The 18,713-nt window shown below is 42.3% G+C and overlaps 1 protein-coding gene across 2 annotated transcripts in view; it reads left to right on the top strand.

Moving 5' to 3' along the window:
• Window positions 1-18,713, top strand: part of IGSF22 (immunoglobulin superfamily member 22) — an 87,409-nt gene that overhangs the window by 12,036 nt on the left and 56,660 nt on the right. Inside the window, exons 2-12 of one of the 2 annotated variants that reach the window (XR_011809625.1) lie at window positions 245-507; window positions 827-1,114; window positions 1,424-1,513; window positions 2,178-2,282; window positions 2,957-3,076; window positions 5,054-5,131; window positions 6,875-7,048; window positions 8,128-8,292; window positions 8,930-9,311; window positions 12,302-12,508; window positions 14,609-14,905. Coding sequence is in view for 1 of the 2 variants with exons in the window: in XM_072038564.1 (XP_071894665.1) it covers window positions 2,151-2,230; window positions 2,957-3,076; window positions 4,186-4,270; window positions 5,054-5,131; window positions 6,875-6,910 (399 nt within the window). In the remaining variant the exon portion in view is untranslated. Of the gene's footprint in view, window positions 1-244; window positions 508-826; window positions 1,115-1,423; window positions 2,283-2,956; window positions 3,077-4,185; window positions 4,271-5,053; window positions 5,132-6,874; window positions 7,049-8,127; window positions 8,293-8,929; window positions 9,312-12,301; window positions 12,509-14,608; window positions 14,906-18,713 lie in introns of both variants that reach the window. The other variant, XM_072038564.1, reaches the window with a different exon arrangement.

Raw genomic sequence — 18,713 nt, forward strand, 5'->3', positions numbered from 1 at the left:
ACTGAACAGAAAAATAATGTGTCTGTTGGTATTCAGTTTTGTAAGATTACATGAAATTTCTGTTGAACATTGAGCTATTTAGCTTAATTTCTGCTGAAGTTTAAGGAATGAATTGATCTTTTTGCTGCCATTTATGAAAGAAATCAAACTGACTTCACTGAAGTCTCACTATTTAGTGTAGGAAATCCAAGGTCAGGAACTAGGCAAAACAAAATGGGTATTTGTCTTTTTGGTGTTTTAACAGGTGAGCTCCTAACGTTCCTAACAGAACCAAAAGGGCTGAAAGAAAGGCTGACAACAGTGTTTGTAATCTGCCTGCCAAACAAAATACCAAAATTCACCTGGAAGTTCAATGGGCAAGAGTTGAACCAAGATGATAAGTATGAGGGCATTCTACTGATGATGGATTGGTACACAATTAGGTCCAGTGGCCCTAGAGCACTCATTGTTGAGACTGAAGATCTTGTGCAGAAAGCTCCCCTCTTCATTAATCATAAGTAACACAAGGTAAGCATCTTTGGGCTGTGGGTGAATCTAACACAAGATTAGCAAGGTTTGAGATGCAAAATCCATAGAGCTAAAGTGCAAAGCCCCAGAACTTGGGCTGAGAGAACTGAAAGCCGCAGTGTTATACAGCTGGTCTGTAGATGGGCAAGCAGAGAAGCATCAGGGCCTCTTTCACCCTGGAAGTAAAATCCCAAGCCTGGAATCTCTCCTGTGTAGGAGCCTGGGCTGTATCCTGCAAAAGCAAAGCCACCTGTTCTGATCTATAAGGTATTTGCTGATACGTGCCATTTCTTGTTGCCAATCCTCTCCCCTTTGCTAGGAGTTAAAATTCAGTTCGTCAGCGAACCTGAGAAGCACCCAAGACGAAAAAGGAAAAAACCTGCCTGGAGCGCGTGCTGACTTCCAAAGATGTCACCCTGAAGGGGATGAAGAATGAATGGGTGATTGAGAAGCCTCTTAAGTACACCAAAAAGCATGAAGGGAAGAGAGCAGAACTTATTGTTAATGCTGCTGGGCTGAGTGATTCAAGAGATTGCACAGGCATTGATTGCTGTGCAAGACAGTGACCCTAATGAGCGGTACATCAGTGGCAGTCTAACTGAAGAAGGTAAGTGTGATTGGCTCAAGAGGAAGAGTAACAATAGCCTTTGTACTGTTCTTCATTGCAGAGTAATAGTGCTGCTTTGCTGTAACAGCTAGGAAACTGATGTGAGATAACACTGCTCTGCAGTCTGTTTATTGTTTAATGTGGAATAAGCCATTAGTCTGTGCTTTGTCTTGGTTGCATGAAGGTAATAATTAAGGATTTCCCTTTGCTGTACAAAGTGGTAGATGCATAAAAGAGTAAATCTTCCTTTTAAGTCCTTGCACGTGCCACCTAAACCATCCTAGTAAAATATGATGTTTTTTATTTTAGCCAGGATTGTCATAATGAATTCTCATCCAGATTCTTTGAAGTGACCCATGGGATGTTTGACTGCAGTCTGCTGAAGACCAGCAGCACAATGTGAGGCTGTTGGTATAGTAAATATTTAATATCACATTTGTTTTGTGATTTAATTTTGCACTAGCGTTATTGATGCTGTAAGCTTTTATCTATGATCCTTCTGTAAGGACACATGGCTGTTAAAAGCGGAAGGTTGGCAAGCTTAGCCTCATGCTCTCAGCATAAACCAAAGGAGAATTTCAAAGCTCTTCTTCACAGTCTGGATTTTGGTGGCTGCTAGTATTTGAGATGATTTCTGTTAGCTGTGGACCAGTTTTTACTATACCCAGATACCTTCCACGAAAAGTGCAGCATTTTAAGACTATTTTAAAATAAGCTGCTTGAAAGGCCAATAAAATGATATTAGCGTATCCTTCACAAGTTCAGAAACACCTGACCATTCAGTTGGCAGGATGGTACTAATGAAACCTCAGGGGCCAAAAGCAGCTCAGATGTGAAGTCAGGCAGATTTTAGGCAGTTTGTTCATGTGGAAGATTGATCTGTCCTAGTGCCCACCCCTGACAGCTGTCACTGTGAGGGTGGTATCTTCCTAATAGCTAGGCATTTTCTGCATCAGATGATGCCCCACAAATGCTAGTTTGACTTGGTGCACAGACTTAGGTAGAGGTAGCACTACTAATAGCGTTTTGGCCAAGCATGTCTCATTTTGTTTTCCCAAAACAGGCCAGAAGAAAGGAGTGGTTTCCCAGTGGCATCCGCAGTGTTGGGCTTTCCAGGTGTGCACCTTCATGAGGAGTCTAGGGCCAAGATTGAGCATGGCTGTTGATGGTAATGGGCAGAGAAACCCTGGCTTCTGGAAAATGGGTACCAGGCCTGGTATGTGAGTGCCCATCAGGATGGCCTGAAGGGACAGGGTTGGGGCAGGGGCCTTCTCTGACCTCTCCTCTGGAGAAGAAACCACTTCTGTGGTACAGGTAACCTGGAAAGCTGCGGCTGGGCCACCTCTCTATGCAGTGGTTCCAGGGGCTCCTACCATCCTGTGCGCAATGGAATTGCAGTCTGGTGTCTTAGTTACACTTAGTTACACTTAGTTACACTTAGTTAGACTTAACACTTCCCTGTGCAGAGTTCAGGTTCAGCTACAAATATTCTCTAGGTAGTAGCAGAAATGTTCATCTGGTTTGAAAGTTCCTCTGGATCAGCTAAGGGTCCAGAGCAGTGCCAAGAGGCTGTTTTCTGCTTTGGCTTTTGGGTTCCTAGAGCTGTATCCCTCTAGTGGATACCCAGAAAGAAGGGCAAAAACTAATTAACAAGAGTCTTTCTTTATCCCCCTTTCTTCCCTTGACATCCAATTCACCAAGCAGAGATAACAGCTTTCTGAGGGCCTGTCCATTTTGTTATGAGGTCTCCATGCTGTAAATACCTCCTTGGTGTTTTAAATGTTCACTCTGAGCAGAACTCAGTCTGTTCTGCTCACATGCTTCTACTGGCATTTCTTCCAGGTGCTTTTGCTGCTGTGAGGGGTGTATGTGTGATATTCTTGTTCTAACTGGGGATCCTGCCAAACTCTGTGTCATCCTGAATGATGAGAAGGTGGAAGGAGTGTGGTTCAAGGATGGCAAGTAGGTAAAATATCCCTGGTGTTGTCAGTATAAAGAAAAGATGCAAAACTCTAATGGGAAGTTCTCCGATATAGCTACTGTGGGATTTGGCTTGATTTTGGTAAGGGGCCTTTAACTAAGGACAAACAGATGGACAGAGCAGACAAGAACTGATCTGACCCTTCCCAGTCTCCTGCAGCCTTGCTCTTAGTAAGTTTTGGCTTGGGATCTTGGCTTTTTTTTTTTTTTTTTTTTAATTTTCCTTCCCGGTTTCCTGTACAGATGCTTTCATGTTTGTTAACCCATTTTCTCAGCCTGTATACTTGCATTCATTCGCACAAGGCTGGTTTCTCACCACCCACCCTTCTCCCTCACCCAGTCTCAGATTTTCAGTGTAATCAGTAAGCATATCCTTTGCATGCTAATGCTCACCCTTCGTTGCATGCCATGTGTGGCTTTTGAAGGCAGATTTGCAGATCCCCCTGTCCACATAACACTGAATTCATTCTGTCCATACATCACAGAGCATTTTGCTAGAGAAGGAGTTAGAAATCCTGACCCCTTAGTTGTGTTAGAGGAGGAAACTCTGATCAGAGGATTCAGGGACAGGGTCAGAGATGGTGTTTATTGCAATGCAGGTTGTTTTGTGCCTCAATATGCTTGTCAGATTATGGCTGTGAGAGGGATCTAGATAGTGTAGCAGGGAGCCATCTGCAAACTCATCACTGACAGGCTGGGAGAGAAGCAAGAAGGGAGGTACACATTCAGCCAAGGGACAGAGCAATAGTTGCCGTTGCAGGTAGTCAGCCCCTCTCCTTACTGCTGTTCAGAAGGCATACAACAGTGCTTGCAGAACCGATGCTTCACCAGGTACTCTAACCCGGGCCTGTACCATTTGACAGGCTTATCTGTCTGCATGAGCAAAACAGCTTCTTCCTGCTTCTTTGTTAGCTGAGGGGATAAAATTGAACAGTCGTACTGGTTGATTATAAGTGACTAAGCATAGGTTTCTGTATTTATAAATCTGTGATCGAGAACGTTGGCCTCAACCTTTGCTTCAAGCATTGTTGTCATGAGCAACAAGAAAAACACCTTTTCTGAAATTACATATAAATATGTGTATTACTCAGCTCTTGGCAGCCAGATGGCGCCAGATGGACTTTCAGACTCGTCTGCAGCGTGGAAATGAGCCTCTGTTTGCTGAATCAAGGCGAGGTGGGTAGATATCGCTGCCCAGGCAGCGGGACAAATGTAGCAGTAAGGATGCTTTGTCTGCAGCACCAAATATAGATTTATCGAACCTGTGTGCAGTAAAAGCTCATCCAAGCTGTGGTTATAAGGAGGGCTGACTTCCTGCTTTCAGAACTATTCTAGTCTGCATTTTATGACAATTTCAGCAGAAGATTGTCCTTTGTAAACCGTATGCGTAAGACAGTTGAAAGAAATACCACCAGAAATATTTAGGAACTTGGTTATTTTTCTTTACTGCATACATGTCATCCTTGGCATTTTCCCATATTACTCTAACAATTGACAGAGTATTTCGTTTACAAGCAGTAAACTTGGATTCCATGATCTTTGTCATGATCATAGCTACCTAAATGTAGCCTTAGGGAAGACTAGAACAAAGGGCTTCTTCTTTTACCTTCAAAACTTAGAAACTGCCTGGAATCAGATCTCCGGGCCCTAAGGAAGTGGGGAACTTTGGGGACTTGATATTTCCCAGAGCTTCCTCTTTCTCTGCTGAGCTGAACAACTGAAGGAGATCAGCCAGCTCCCTGAACAACAAACAATTACTTAAATTACTTAAATGAAAACACACTGAAAATTTTGCACATCCCTGAAGACTGATGAAATACAGGATTCTTACATTAAAAACATCAAGGAGTGTATGAGGGGCCAAGCTCTGGACCATCTTTGTTGGGAATTTGCAGACACAGGAAAAATGTCAAACTGTATTTGCAGCTGCAGCTTTCAATTGTCTTCTGTTCTTTGCAGATTCTCCTGTTATTGAAGAACCCGTCCTTGAGCTTTTTGCTGCACGTTACGAAGACTGAGCATACTGCAAGCATCAAGGTGCCTTTCGAGCCAAAGTGTTGCCTTGTGCAGAGTCACATGGTGCAGAGATGGTGTTGAGGTGACAGAGAAAGAGGTGATGGAGAAAACTAGTAACTAGGTTACAACCAAAAAGTGTTCAAGAGAAGACAGTAGAGCCTTTGTGCTGAATCTGAAAAAAATGTCTATGGCTCGGCTTCTGTCAGTCTTTACCTCGGAATGGTTGGTAGATCCCACATCTTTTTATAGTAGGCCGGTCACTGGTACATATGTTGGGTTGTAGACACTGAATTCAGATTTCCTTAAAACAAAACAAAACAAAACAAAAAACAACTTGCAGTGGGGCAGACTGAGTTACCAAATCAGTTCACTTTTGCTGGAATCAATAGAACTACCCTGATTTACACCATGAAAGGATACGACCCTCTAAATAATAGCTCTCCATGTCACTATGTTCAGCTGCACACAGTGCAGACAACCCAAAACTCACACAGGGGACAGTAAAGTTCCTGGAATACACAGGGAAAATGCACTGTATTGAGATGAAAAGCACCCAAAGGCAATGGCAGAAAGCAGGTCACCATCAAGAAGAAAATGGGCTGAGGAAAAAATCTTGAATCCAAGTAAGGATGATGGAAAGTAAATTCACCACATTTGCTATGGGTGGAGAAAGAAAAAGCCTACCAATTCAGAATATGTGAATTCTGAGGGCCTCACTGAGCCCCTTAAAACAGAAGTTTTTGCTGGACCAGCCTATTGATAAGCATTTCATCATCTCAGGACAGCTGTTTTAAGGTGGTTTCACTGTCCTGTTTCCCATCATTTTTGTTCTCTTCCTTCTTGCCAATCCCCAAAAGAATGCTGTCCTTGTGCCTCAGGGGACATTCCAAGGTCAGGAGCTTAGAAGCTGTTTCGTGCCTGGGCTAATAGCCAGGATCAAGCAAATAGCCAGGTCTTTTGACTACAAGTGTCTGTGGACTTAGAAACCCATCAGTATGGACTGGCCACGAGAGAGGACTGACTAACACACTGTTCTAGTGTCAGTTACATAAGCTTAGTAGAATACAGCAGAAATGAAAAGTGGCTTTCTCTGGAAAATATTGTGGGGGATGAGAGAAGATAATTTAAAAGGGAATGCTTAAAAACGTTTTGTTTTGCAGCCAAGAAAGAAAATATGTCAGCCAAAACCTAACTTGGTTAGACAACACTGTTGAACTATGTTCTAGGAGTTATAGTTTGGGTACCTCTTGTGCCCATTTTCCTTTACAGACTGGGTTCCTTGGAGAAGCTGTACCTCCCAAGATTTGCAGCCCCCTTTCCCCAGGATCAGAGTATATCATAGATGCCAGAGTAGAAACAATGAGTCTGGCCTATTGAAGCATGTCAGAAAGACAGAAAAATTCCAAATTAAAGTAATATGCATCAGTTCTCACCTAAAACTCTGCATTTTTTTTCATTTTTATTTAAATTACCTATGGATTAGAGAAGGCATTTCTTGACTGCTTTGCAGCACGTTGCAGAAAGAGCTCATTTTTTGAATGCGTGCAACCATTGAAATGTTTCAACCATTTCAAACGATAAAGGGAAGTGGATGGCAAAGTAAGAGGCTTTAGAAAAAGGTTGTGGCCATGAATAAACCTAAACATGTAAGTTAGCCTCCTTCACTTCTTACTGTACGTATTTATGTATGTGTACATAGACGCACACAATTTGGAGTCCACAAATTCTGTCTGTGCTGCACTAAATTGATTTTTCTCTGTTTAGAGCCTTCAAGATAGATGTTTCAGCTTCAAGTTGTAGATGTCAGGAAAGAAGCCGTCACCATCACCTGGAGCTCCACAGCCCAGGTTGGAGGCTTTCCAGTGGAAGGCAACATCATAGAAAGAAGGAAGAAAGGCAGCAATCTTTGGGTCCCAGTCACCAAAGAGCCAGTCCAAGGTCAGACCAAGATTATTATGTTTTATGTAGCCAGAGGAAAAGCTAGAGATTAATCAACCAAATGTCATCATGGCATCTAGCTAGATGTATATTTTGACATACACTGTTCAAAGTGAGATCCGCTTTTCAGCTCTCAAATAGAAATAGCTGGATACCCACAAGCGGCAATGAGATGGCAAAACTGCTGAAAGTCACACCCATGGATTTGAGTGTCTGATTTGGCTACCCAGATTTGGCTGTTTCTCCCTGACTGTTTCTCCCTGACTTAGACCAGAACTGAATTAAACAAATGATTGATTTTGTTGTATCCATCAGAATGCAACCATATGATCAATGCTTAGCACAGCTTGCATAACACATGGGAGTGTTCCTATCAGCAGCAGCATCTGACTAACGAGACTTATGCTTTTCCTTTTCTGCTAATATTTTGGTACTTTCTTGGATTCTTTCCTCTGTCTCATTCAAAATGTTGGACCTTCATATTAATTAAGTTATGATCAATCACACTACCCAAAAATATCCCCCTTAAAGTCACAACATTACTCATGGTAAATAATGGAAACACTTTATGATAGATTATTCAGTTTCAGAGGCACTTTTCTCCTTTTTTTTTTTTTTTTTTTTTTAGTTGAATGGAGGTTTAACCTTGCTTAAAGGCTGGACTATGAAAAACTTGGCCAATCTGAGCCTGTTACTTCATGGGAATTCCCACTAAAGTCAGTGGGATAAGATATTTTTCCCCACCATGTATGATTACACCAGGCGCTATAGACCATAACGTAGTAGAAAGCATTATAATGGCAAATTATGCATCTCTCTCCATAATATATTCTTAGAGATTTTATCTCCTTCTTCTGGACCTTAGTGAGAGATGTAAAAATGGACCCCTGGAGATCTGAAGGCTAGATTTAGTTAAGGGGCTCCCTTGACCCCTAAGTTCATGTTGTTCTCCAGCAGTCTGTGAGCTGAAATTTCCTCATGCTTTTTTCTCAGTCCAAAATCAATTAGAAAAAATAAGTGACCACTCGGGAACACTTTCATAGGTGACAGTTGTGTAATTGCAACATTTGTCTCTCCAGGTGCTGTATTCAAAATGGATGGTTTCCTGAAGGATATAGGATGAATTCCATGTGATAGATATCAACCATGCAGGCCCTGGACTTCCTAGCACACCATCAACCTGTTGTTGCAAAGAATTCCCTCAATATATTTCTTTCAGCATTTATCATCTGGTTCCTAAACATGTATGTTATAACTAGACCTATGCATTTATGACTGAAATCTGAGGGAATGTGGCAAACTTCAGCCTGGATTGCTGTAATGAATTGAATTGTGTCTTGCAGAATTTATGAAAGTTGCAATATCTAAAACAATATCTATTTTCAAGAATGACTATTAACTGGGGTGCTGTAATCCTTGGCACATAAACTTGAAGAACATTAACAGTATCTTGCAAGCCAGTAAGCAAATTCACTTGTCTGAGCAATTCAGATAGCACCTAACCACTTGACATAGGACTGTAAGAGGAGATTTATTAAATAAGAACAGAGACAAAGCAGTCAAAACAATAAAAAGACAGGTTTTATGAAATATAGTACAGATCTTATCAATTAGCTAGGAAGAGACAGAAACAATGCATTGACCTTTAATGAACAGATACCTCTCCCAAATATACATGTATGTGGAGACTGAGTAGTGGTCAGTGCTCATAAAATGTGTCCTTTCCAAGTTGAACTCAGATGGTCCCATGTCAAACATTGTGAGGACTTCTAAATGACCAGCTGTGGAACAGGGCTGTATGTATGTGCATTCATTTTAGAAACTGCATAATCTCATCGGACAGAATTTGCTCCATGTTTACTAAAGCTGCTTTCACTCTAGGTTTGATGTCTTGTAATAGGAGCAGCTCTATGTTCACATACGCAAGCGTAGGCCTGCAGGTACAGTGATCTGTCACAACTCTCCTGCTGTCATGGAGCCTCTAGAACTCATGAATGGCCTCCACAAGGTGAATTTGTCCAGCTCCAGCAGGTTGTTAACCTGGCTGGAGCTAAATCAGGGAGCTGTGCCATCAAGATATGTACTAGAGGATGTGAGCTGAGGACCAAGGAAAGGACAAAATACACCAAGATGCTTATCTCTACTACCATTTAACCCTGTGGGAGGCTTGCAGCAGAAACAAATCCTTGTTCTGAATCCAAGTCATGGAAGAAGCAATGGAATTACTTCTACAAAGAAGGAATTCTAGCAATGCCACCTCCAGGTAAGACCTGCAGTATCTGTCCAGATCAAGTTCCCATCTCTCACTTGTTATTTTCTTACATTTTCTAACTGTACATCATTTTTGTAAAGGGTTATCAAATTCATCTTGCACAAAGGAGCATTGTGCAAGAAGCTCTGCTGCTTTTTGCTGTATTTTCAGGGTGCTGGGAGGAAACGGAGGCCAGCACAAGCTGTGCAGTCAGTCAAAAGCATTCTGTGATCATGGCTAGCACTGAGCTGTCCCATGAATGGGTATGTCGGGTATAATGTCAGTTGTTTCTTCCACCACTGACCTCTCACACTGAGCATGTGATTACAATTGATTGTCTAATTTGTGTCATGGATACTGTAGTTTGAGTATCATTTAGGTGGGTAAGTATGACAGCAAATCAACTGTCATGTTTGAAATGCCAGTTAGTTTTAAATACAGTGGTACTGAGACAAGATTATAGTTCTTTCAGGTGATGGGTTTGAATGGGATGAGCAGTCAGGTGCTAGCGTGCTAAAGATAAAATAGTATTATCAGAGGTTATGCTTCAGAGACACTAATTATGTCTTGAGAATGAAAATTTTATAACATTTCCTGAAATCCCTAGCCAGCTTACTATTCAAGGTAGCAAATTATTTAAATCCTTATTGTTTAGGACTTAGGAGTTCTTGATTATTAATTATGAAAATCAGACTTATTATGCCTATGATATTCTCAAGTGATAAAGCGTGATGCTGACTGCTCTAAGCAGCAGTAATGCCAGCAAGAAAACGTGTATGATTCGTAAGTCATGTTGTATAACACTGATTTCTGCAGAGTAGAAGGATGTTCATACTTGACTAAGGAAATCTCAGGAGACAACATCTGGGTGACCAAAAAAGTTCCTCTCAGTCTCCACTTTGGAACTATATAAACAGTCTGTGAATCATGGCTTTGTAACACATCTCCAAAGAGAGAAACACCAAAAAATCTCGGAGGGACTGCAGACTCCAAACAAACTTCTCTGGTACAGAATGGCAACACGTAGTACTGTACCAAAGAGTATGACAAGTTCTATTAGAAACAGATGTACAAAATTGTTTGTGACAGGAGGTGGACAATAAAATCATCTAATGAGGCATTAAAGCTGCCTCTTCTTTTTGTTTGTTTGTTCTCATTCATTTTTTACATGAACTATTTTTAAATGTTCTACCTTCCTCACCTAAAATTGGTGTGAATAGGTGCTTATTACTAAGATGTTTGCTGAGGCATTAATGTCTCTCTTCTTGTGGTACAGGTATTAAGAAAATAGCTGGCATCATGGCTCTCAGTCCACTGCAACCCTTACACTAACTGCCTTCTGCTGATACAGTTCGAAGGTTTCTTCTTCCTGTCTCAGTCATTCACTTCTTGGGGCTTGAGTCAACAGACTGAAGAACGGCTTCACTCTTCTGTGCAGTCTTTCATTTTTTTAATCTTTTAATATCTCTTTCTGTCTTGCGTTTTTCTTCTCTCCCCTCATAGGTTTGATCTGACTGTGAGGTTGGAGAGCCACGGGGTGGTTTGTTCTGGGAGGGCAGGATGCATTCATACATCTTTGCCCGTAAGATTCTGTGTTATGTCCTGTCACAAGAGAAATCCTGCACTTAGAGTTTTCTTTGGCATGCAGTGAAATACAGCTGCAGGGTTATGGAGGCTGCAGTTATCTTTTGGCCTTTGTCATATGAGCTGTCACTTTGATTTAAAAGAGGATGACTGTTGGAGAAAACTAATAACAGTGCTTTAGGTTCATCAAGTCCCACATAACTGCTGACTATTTTTCTGGCAAGTTCTTTTTTATAAGCCTCTCTGATGGTGGTGGTAGAGGGACTTCTGTGCACACAAGTTTGTCAGCTGCATTATCCAGCCCTCTGCAGCAGGACTGACAGTGTTCAGCAAACCATAAAGCACGGAGGAAGCTCTCTGGTTTATCAGCAGAAGCAGAATTTTTCAAGCATGCAACTACAGTTTGCACAAACTGAAGTTAAAACGTTTTTGATTAAACCTTGAGTGACGTAGGGGGAGCAATTAGGTTATAAAGGCAAAGCTTGAGGTCCATATACTGTCCTTTCTGAGGTATTACTTTTCACATGGATGTTGAGCTCATATCTGGAGAGGTTAAAGACAATGTCTTTGCTGTCCTATTTTTAAGCCTAGATGTCTGTGCAAACTGTGGCTCTGTGGTACTTTGCAGAATCGGCACCTGTGTAAGAATGGATCTCTCAATTTAAATTGTACAAATATATCTCTATCATCAGCTGTTGTCCCTTAGCTTTCAAGGCAAGCAAACGGATTAACTGTAGCATGAGGTTTATGTGGCATCTCCCAAGTCAAGCCAGCTGTCTGCCTTGCTCAGCCTTTGCACTAGCTCAAAGTCAGAGCCAGCTAACTAACACAAACATGGGAGTGGTGCAGTTCAGACCCAAGCAATAAGGAAGGTACTGAGCTTTCCTCACTGTGACCAATGTGGAGGGAAAGGATGAAGTAGTGTTGCTCCAGACATCCCTAAATGCTACCCTGTTTCTCATTCTGTGTTTGATTGGGCACATGCCCATAATAGCCCTAACACAGCAGTGTCTGTCCCCTTGGCAATCTGGTGAGATTATTTCCATTGCACGTGGGTGCAGCCAAGTGTAGGCAGACTAGCTTGCTCCTTGAAGAGGCTTCCATTACTGTAACAATCTGCTGGGGATTAAGGGACCTTTGCACTGTGTTTTTACGTCTCTTCACAAGAGAGTGCTTTTTAAAATTAACAAGCTTATTTTTTCATCAGAAGGGAATTACACAGGGCAAACTGCTACTCGGGTTCCTCAAGCTAAAAGAAATTAAGGAAGAAAGTATTTTACACACACACAGACTTTGGAAGGGAGGAGCTGAAGTGAATTTTTATTTTCCCAGAAAAGGACACAGGGAGGGTCCCAAGTAGAAGAAACCAATACTCAAACATGCAAACTAATTTTTAGTTTTCCTCTGACCTGCCACAGCTGGCTGAGAAAGTCCCAGAAACTGTGACCCTGATACAGAATTGCCACCCAGACGAAGATGAGGAAGACAACTAACAGACTCATGGTATGCTGAAACATGATGTCAGTACTGCCACATGGTTCACAACTGCTGAAAAGGTCTACAGCAACAAGCACTGTCTGACCCTTGAGCTTCAATGGAGCTGTGATACATCTGCAAAGACAAAGGTGAGTATAAACATTCATGACAGTGCTGGAGGAAGAAGGGTGCTTTTGTATTCATGACTGTGGACTAAACTCAGTATTCCTCTTTGACTTTGGGCATACCACTAACGGGTTCTCCACCTCAGCTCCCCACCTGGGCAGTGGGCTTAAGATTATATTTCCTTCTATTCCATCCATTTGATAGCAGTCTTCTCAAGACCAGGCCACCTTTTACTATGTGCATATGTCGCACATTACATAGTAGTTCCTACAGATGTTGATTAAATTAAAATTCAAGACAATAGGGCCTGTCCATGTACAGGGACAGTGGTTATGTCATGTCTTGACATAGCAGAATACTGGCTTTACAAGTCATTTGTCTTGGAGTATATTTCCTGTCTGACCAGGATTTGTTTCCTAAATGAAAATGATTCATTAAAAAAAAAAAAAAATCTGTCATGGGTAGGAGATTGCATGACAGTCTGTCCAGGCCAGGAGCTATACAAGTCCCTAAAAGTATGTTAGATGTGCTTTTAGCACACTCACTAGTCACCATCAGGTAAATCCTTCTTCCTTTGTTCAGTTGTTACCTGCTCAGGCCTAATCAGTAATAAGGATGTCTCATTAGCAGCAGTCCCCCCCCCAAAAAAAACTGAACACACCCCAGTTCGTCAAATCAAAATGGTAAATGATTTTTCTGCCCGGTCTGGGGCAAAGCAGTATGCAGGTACTTGGAGTAGTGAGATCCAAGCCCAATTTTTTCTATCTGGCCTGTTACTATTTGTTTATTAAAACAGAGATATAATACAAGCAAACTATATATTAACATGTGTCACCAGGCTATACATACGTTTCTACGAAGCCTGTCCACACGCTTCTACAAGTCTTCTAATCCCATTAAGAGCAATGGGCAATACATTCAAGTAACAGTATTAGTAATACACTAAATTGAGTAATTGAGTGTCAGCTTATTTTTATTTTATGATCAGCCTTTCTTGATCCATGCAACTAGACAATACGTACATAGCTTCAGTTACATGAGCAGCTGAGGAAAAGCATCTGCACTTTGGTGGCTGTAGTCATTTTCTCATGTGGAATTTCTGTAGGCCTGGATCTTACTCCAGGCCTGGAAATAACTTGAATAGCTTCTGTGTATGAGTGAGTATAAAAGAGTAATAAATAGGAGAAAGCTAGGTTGGTTGTGCCTTGTGATACATTCCCTTGGTAACAGCCTGCCTGTCTTCAGGCAGGACAGCAGGACACAAGCAGATGTGAACTGATTTCTTATTCATCATTATAAACGGTGAGTCACTGGGTTCATCTGCACAAGCCTGAGAGATGGTAGAAAAAATCTGAAGGAGAAAGAAGGAGAGAGAGCTGTTGCTTGAGAATGAGGTCTCATAGGAGAATTTTACTCTACAGTGTTATATTTAGGATGCAGGAGATTTGATGGGACCCTACGCCGATGCAAAAGGAGATGATGGAGACTTCAGAAAACGTGTTTAGATAGAGGCTGAAAATGAAAGATTTACAGTGGACACTGGAAATTAAATTGCCCATGCAGATCCCCATGATTCCCCAAGAGCATTGTGTAGGCTATTAATGCCTCAGAGCAATGCCAGCAGAGCAATATCCCTTCCTTTCCAAGATCACCTGGTTTGGTTTATAATTGGGTGTAATTTAATCATGCATTTCTAAAGCACCTTAGGAGCCAAATATCCCAAAGCACTTTACAATTTAATGACATTAACAAGAGAAAGCATCAATATATTCCCATGGAGCAAAAACCCAACACCTTATTTACAGACTGAGAAACAAAGAAATTAATTGCTTGCCTACAGTTGCACAGCAGGTTAATGGGAGAATGAGGTTTCTGATTCCTTCCTTTCTTGCTTTTCAGTTTGTATTTGTTTACATGGGTAATAGGTACACTGGTCAGATGCTGAGGGTAATGCAGCATATTGCTCATTCCTATTCCTCCCTGAATTTTCCCTCATGGGGAAAGAAGGCCCAGGGCATGAACTCTCATACCCAAGCTCTTTGGATTTGTACTTATGCAGGGGAAGATGCTGTCCTGATGGTGCGGTGTGTATGCGTCTGTATGTTTGTGTGTTCAACCAACAGTGCAGTGCAAAGCAGCCCAAGGTGTCTGTGTCCTTGGCAGAACATTTTGACTTCACGATGGAGAAGTGTCCTAGGAAGGACTGACTGGCATTATGCTCCTCACTGAGCAACCACACCATGAGTCAAGGCAGAGTCTGCACCATGAACTGTGCTTTCATCAACAACCCCCATCCAGGAGTGACCTGTACAAGGTCAAGATTAGCATCCCATGTAAGTCCAAGTTGTGATTCAACTCAACAAGCGGCATCTGCCTACGAAGGATCCCGACAACCTGCAGCTATAAGTTGACCATCTCTGGTAAGTCAAATTTGAAGCTGCTGTGCTTCACTGGGCATGATTTCCTTCAGATTGGGTAACCAGCAGTAGGTTTATGTCTTTGAGTATAGTTTATACTCTGCAGTTGTCCAAGGCAAGTTGTCTTACTGAGATTGACAGTGTGGATCACGCTTCTCTGGTCAGTTTGGCTCTTGTGCCTGCCCACGGAGGAAGCAATAGCCCTGTAGGTACTGCAGCTAATGCTGCAAGGATGACAGTGTTTCTAAGAACTTATCTTCATATCCAAAAACCAGCCTAACTGATGTTGACTTCCTCTGAAGATTTGCCTTCAGTTGTCTGAAGCAGTATTGGGTCCCTTAAAATGGCATATTTTGGCTAAGTCTCATGAATTCCTTAGATGTCTCAAAAGCAAATATGGCTATTTCTCAGTATGTAACCAGGCCTGCCCTACACCTATGGCAATATGTAACACCTCCAGACAGTCAACTGATGTATTCTGACAGTAGCTTTGAGCTTTTTTTATTTTTTTATTATTTTTTTTTTTTACATATACCACAGAGACTGCACTGGTTAGATCTGTTCTCTTCCTTTGTGAAATATCAGGATTTTGCCAACATTGTATAAAAGCTAGTAAACGTTTCCAAGAGACAATTAATGAATTAATTAAAAACAGACATTTATGTCCCCCTCTCCTTTCCCTGCTTTTTTCTATGTCAGAAGTTCCCACCTAGTGAAGTTTTAAATCAGGTTGTAACACAGCAAACCTGGTTCCAGCTGGCTCATATTGGTCCTGTGCAACTGAATGCTTCCAGGTGCATACAGTGAGGGTTTGCTAACACTAATGCACAATCCACACACGGCTTCCCCATGTCATGGCACCCAAACTTGCAGCTTGCAGACTGGTCTTACAATATATACAGCAGTGCCTTGAAACTGCTATGTCCTGTGAGTTTCAGCAGCCCCTGGTGAGCTCACTCTACTTATGATTAACTAGGGAGCCATTAAGGTTAAGCATGGAGAGCAAGAATTCTCCATCCTTTTGTCAGACATGAAACTGTTTTCTCCATTTTCCCTTTCTAGAGAAAAGGCTCTGGTCCCACAGTACCTGTTGTTCTTTTAAAAGGAACGAGACACTGTCAGGCACAGCTTGAAATGAAACTGATACAGCACCAATAATGACGGGGCTATATTTGGAAAGATCTTTTACAGTTATTTTTGTCTGTGATCATTGCTTCTGGACAGCCTGCTGGCAACTGCTGAGCACACACATGCACACCCCCACATCCCCCTGAAGGTTCTGTTCTCCCTGCCAATGCAGAAGTAGCTCAGTGTGGGTCAGCAGAGGGAAAGGATGTGCATGCTGGGTTTCCTGCTCTGATTTTCAAGCACTCATCTGTCTTTCTGTGTAGGATACATATGACACTTCTTTCCCTGAAGCCAGCCACCACACGCCTAAAAGACCAGAAACAGTTCTTTATTGTTTTTTAAGACATCCTGGTGTTACTGATTCTCATGTTTCTCAGGCTCCCTAATACACTCCTCCCCAAAGCCACAGTTTGAAGCCGTATCCATCAGCTGGAGGATAGTTTCCTAGTCCCCAAAAGCAGTGAAAGCCCGTCCTGGCCAGGCATCATCAGCCAGGCTGTGAGGAGAACCCTGGCAGTGCTGCTCACCCGGCCTCAGGGAGGGCAGGCAGGCCTGAGGGGCAGAACAGTTTTGTATCCCTCTGGAAATCTAATTGCTGGGTAGGACATACCTTCTGCCTTCCCACATACAGCATGTTGAGGTGAGCACTGCTACAATAGGAACATGACTCTTCAAAGCTATTCAGAGCAGCCTATTTGTAAGCAGAGCTAGCTAAGGAGCAGGGCTTGCAAAAGCACTGTGTGGGTGAGGTGCTAATTTATATTCAGATTTCTTAATGGCCCCTTAGGAGGGGGTGAGATTTCAGAGGCTCTGATATCTTATTTCTGGGGCCTCCAGAGGCTCCTCCTTGCCCTGACCTGGGCAGTCACTGGGAAGGTCTCTGTCCTGCTAGGGGTCTTTGCAGCTGAGTGAGATGGGGAGAGCAGATCTCAGAATAAGAGATAAGGAACTGCAAAACTGACTTTAGGAGATCAGAATTTCACTCCAAATTGAACTTAATTGCAGGTTTATTTTAGATCTGAGGAACTATATTCTCACTGATTTTAGTTCTGGAGGAGGGGTAGTTACTGCTTGGAGATGGGCGCTGTAGGCTGGGGCACAGTGTACCTGCTGTGGGGACTCCAGCTGTGAAAAGTACTCTTTGTTAGGCTGGGAGCTTCTTTCGACCAGGACTCGGGAGACTTTCTTTAGGGGTTAAATGGTCTTTACTTGGTCACAGGTGGACTGAAAGGGAAGGGAGTAAGAAATGATCTAAGGGGTGAGCAAACCTGGGGATTCTGAATAGCTGGGCTGGAGACTCAGCTGCTGGTTTCTGTGCTGATTCCATGGCAGCTAAACCTTTGTTTCTCAAAAATGTCTCCTCTCTTGTGTATGTTCTTCTGTCTCTCTTCTTTTAGGAAAAGCACTTGCATTCCTCTGCTTAGCATGTTTTCAGTTTTAGTCCTTTTGTAGTATTTGCCAAATCACATAGTGCATCATTGCACCTCTGAACACGCATCAACATCTTTCCTGCAGTTATAGCTCAGAAGGAGGGAATCTTGTTTTCCATAGCAGGGTACAGAGGACACAAAGCCTGTTAGACCCAAAGTGAATTTTTCAAAACAGTGATGAACTGAACAAGGGGAATTGAGAAGTGAAATGAGAATGAAAATGGGAACTCTCCAAACTCAAAGTACCACTTCCTATGAAAATTGTAACCAGTTGCGTTTAGCCGGTGCTTTGTGAGATTTGCACTCAAAACATAGGGGGTTTTGCGGTGATTACAGCACTTCTCTCTCTTTTCTCAAGAAAAAGATGATAAAACCCACCTGGACACAGTGACAGAAAGTTTGCAGAAGCCTAAACACAGGATATAATTAGTGGAACCTGCTCTGCCTGGTCCAGCATGCAGAACAGCATTGCTGTGGCTGCGTAGTTTGTTTGTGTAGCTCAAAATGCAACTGCACTTGGCTTTTGTAATGGTCAGTTAAACAAGGTGGAAAAGACTGGGGCTTCTGCTCAGCAGGGCCAATTCTGATCTGATCTTTCCATATTTCTTGCCTGTAAGTGGTTTCAAACAGCATGTGAAAGGTGACATTTCTAATACCATCTGTTAATGTATCTTACTGGTAGTGAAAGGATCCTAAGGCTGCTGTTTTCTATGTATCAGTTTGCTTCTGCACTGGTCAATGAGAATCCCGCTTCTGAGTTCAGGAGGAGAGCTGGATTCTGTCTCCTTATTTGTCTTGTCCCCAGATAGCTCAGCGGGATCTCTGTGATGATGTAAGCTTTGTTATGTCAGACTGCATAAACATACACTAAGCCATAAATCTGAAGTACTTAAAACCTTGCAATGCTAAGAAAGTAAACATAGTCTGCAGCTTTGCAAATGAGGGAGTCACTGTGTGAAAGAGCTGGTTGTAGAAGGCAAACTTGAGATCCAGAAAGGTCTGGTACCTTCACTGCTGGTGGGCAAGACTGGATAAGGAATTAGAACATATCCGAACCATTAAAGGATTGATAGAGAGACAGATATAATTATATATATTAGTGCTGGTTCTTTTAATTCAGAGTGAATTCTTCCTAGAGCCTGTTGTGGAATACACGCACAACAGTGACCAGCCACACGCACACGTGGAGTCCAAGAATATTTTGCCACCTTTGTTCCACCTGGATCTAGGAAGGAGGTCTGTGGGAACTAGAT

This window comes from Anas platyrhynchos, chromosome 5 (assembly GCF_047663525.1).
Source record: "Anas platyrhynchos isolate ZD024472 breed Pekin duck chromosome 5, IASCAAS_PekinDuck_T2T, whole genome shotgun sequence".
NCBI classification, from domain to species: domain Eukaryota; kingdom Metazoa; phylum Chordata; class Aves; order Anseriformes; family Anatidae; genus Anas; species Anas platyrhynchos.